Below are 2,419 nucleotides of genomic sequence, written 5' to 3'. Positions count from 1 at the left end.
AAGATTTGTGTGCACATGTAATGTACCAAATCTCTGTTTACACTGAAATTTTGTACTAATTATTAGTTGTCATATGGTTAGTTTGATGTCACAGCTTAGCTTATTAGCAATCATACACTTCATCAATCATCGATGTTTTAACTAGATGAATTTGCAAATACTATTTACCTGCCAGCCAGTTTCAATGGTATTAAGATCATCACCAAGAGTAGTAGAAATGATCCAGCATGTTTGATAGGACAGAAAATATTTTCCTATAAGTAATTTTGTGGACAACGATTTTCTGAAATATTTTGTACAAAAACACAACATTTGCGTCCAGTTAAGGTATTATAGAATAAAGTTATTATCGTAACATGCAAACAGATTGTCGACCAAGGACTTTTCCATTTTGAATTCTATAAGTTTGCAATATTTCTGTTATAGTAACTTGTTACATTTTTATCGATTTACTTCTATTTGAATCTACGTTTATCATCTCTTCATGTTCTAATAATGTTAGCAAGTTTCTTGCTTTTGGAAACACAAGAATAGGTATCATTTCTCCACCCTGGAACTTGCTTCAATTAATGTGATATTTATACTATTGTTAGTGGAAGTTGCTCGCTTTTAAAATTTAAAAAGAAAAATAGTTTATGTTTCGTGAATATTACATTCTTGATCATCTTTATTATTGGACCAAATGAACACTAATTATATAAAAACAAATAGCATTTACGTCACAAATATATATTGTATTAGTACATCCTAGATACTGCAACAATACAATGACAAGTCTAGAAGAGCTCGAGAACCAGTGCCTACAAATTAGCAAGTTGAAGAAATATGCAACAGAATGGGTTATTAAAGTCTTAGTCATTTGTCGGAGTTTAACAAAAGAGTATAAAAATGCAAATGGTGAAGGTATTCGTTGGCAACTGATATTAGTCGACGAAGAGGTAACTCTATTTTAATATTTTGTTATATACATTATTTAATATGTTAACTTCTTTTGGAATTCTAATGATTATGGTCCTAACCACAGGGTACAAAAATACAAACCACTCTTTTCAACAAAGATGTTCATGCATGGAACAAGTCTTTTCAACTTAATCAAAGTTACTACATTATAAATGGAAAATTAAATGGACCTAAACCAAACTTCTTATCCGTACATAAGGAGCTCGAACTAGCATTTATGAACAACACCGGGGTCGTTGAGAACAAAAGTCATTTTAAGACTGAACAATTTTCAAATGGATTTATTACATTTGATGAAGCTGAAAAAATCACTAATGGAAGTTTTTTTGGTAAATTTCACAAAATATTTATTGTTTGTTCCATACATTAAGAAAATAGGTTTTTTAACACATTGTTTTGTATAGATGTGGTGTGTATTTTACTCACAGTAAAAGCACTAACTGGAGAAGGACGAAGCATTAGACGCGAAGTAATCGTTACAAACGAAAGGTAACATATACTTTTTATGCATCCTACATATAAATATTTCACGTTAATAAACATTTATCATAAAAAAAAATTTGTTACTTGTATAGGTATGATCGAAAAGTCATGACTTTATGGGGAGACTTTGCTGAAATCGAAGGTCAAATGTTACAAAGCCTTGAAAGTGAAAAACCAGTTCTTGCCTTTTGTGATGTAAAATCATCAATTTATCAAGGTATACATCTCCACACTTGATATATTTGAGTCAATTTTCAAAGTACATAAAAGTATCACTGAATTAATTACTCCTGTTGAAATAGGGGATTTTGTCCTTTCCACAACTCCTGTTAGTAGTTTGCTTATAAATCCACAATTTGAAAAAGCGAACAATCTCCAAAAATGGTAAGTAATACATGTTTCATCACACTTATTTAGAGGCTACCCACATGCTACATCATTAATATTTTTTATTCATTTCTTAAAAATTTCAGGAATGACAACATGAAGGCAGAAAAGATTGACGTAAGTCTAATGCCAAGCAAACTAAGTGAAAATTAGTAATATTTTAAATGGTTCACTTGCCATTGTGAAGGTATTTTCCTATACAACACTCATCTTTTACTCCAATTATATATTACAAATGTAATTACGTGATTTACTGACTTTACGTATAGGACATGTACTATAAGTTCAACGCTACGGTTACTGACATTGACAGTAACACCGACCCATGGTATCCTGGTAACAACAAATGCTACAAGCGAGTTACTGTTATAAATAGTATTGCAACTTGTACCTACTGTAGAGCTGAAGATGTTGATTAAGAGGCGAGGTAAACTACACAAACAACCAAGAACAAATATTGCTTACTCCAGATGCATGAAAAAAATATTATTAACTAATGAGCTTACTATATTGCTATCAAATAATTAGCACCATACTGATTAAAACATCCAATTTGATTTAGATATCGGTTAAAGATTGATGTCACTGC

The 2,419-nt window shown here is 30.9% G+C and overlaps 1 protein-coding gene across 1 annotated transcript; it reads left to right on the top strand.

The window, feature by feature from the left end:
* Positions 1–1,360: 1,360 nt before the first annotated feature.
* Positions 1,361–2,018, top strand: LOC107022945 (replication protein A 70 kDa DNA-binding subunit D-like). The gene is made up of 4 exons (XM_027917476.1): positions 1,361–1,449; positions 1,536–1,660; positions 1,746–1,827; positions 1,917–2,018. The coding sequence occupies exons 2-4, from the start codon at positions 1,552–1,554 to the stop codon at positions 1,981–1,983; spliced, it is 258 nt and encodes an 85-aa protein (XP_027773277.1). The 5' UTR covers positions 1,361–1,449; positions 1,536–1,551; the 3' UTR covers positions 1,984–2,018.
* Positions 2,019–2,419: the final 401 nt, after the last annotated feature.

This window comes from Solanum pennellii, chromosome 6 (assembly GCF_001406875.1).
Source record: "Solanum pennellii chromosome 6, SPENNV200".
Taxonomy (NCBI): domain Eukaryota; kingdom Viridiplantae; phylum Streptophyta; class Magnoliopsida; order Solanales; family Solanaceae; genus Solanum; species Solanum pennellii.
The sequence above is the reverse complement of the archived record's forward strand: the minus strand, read 5'-3'. Positions and strand labels throughout refer to the sequence as shown.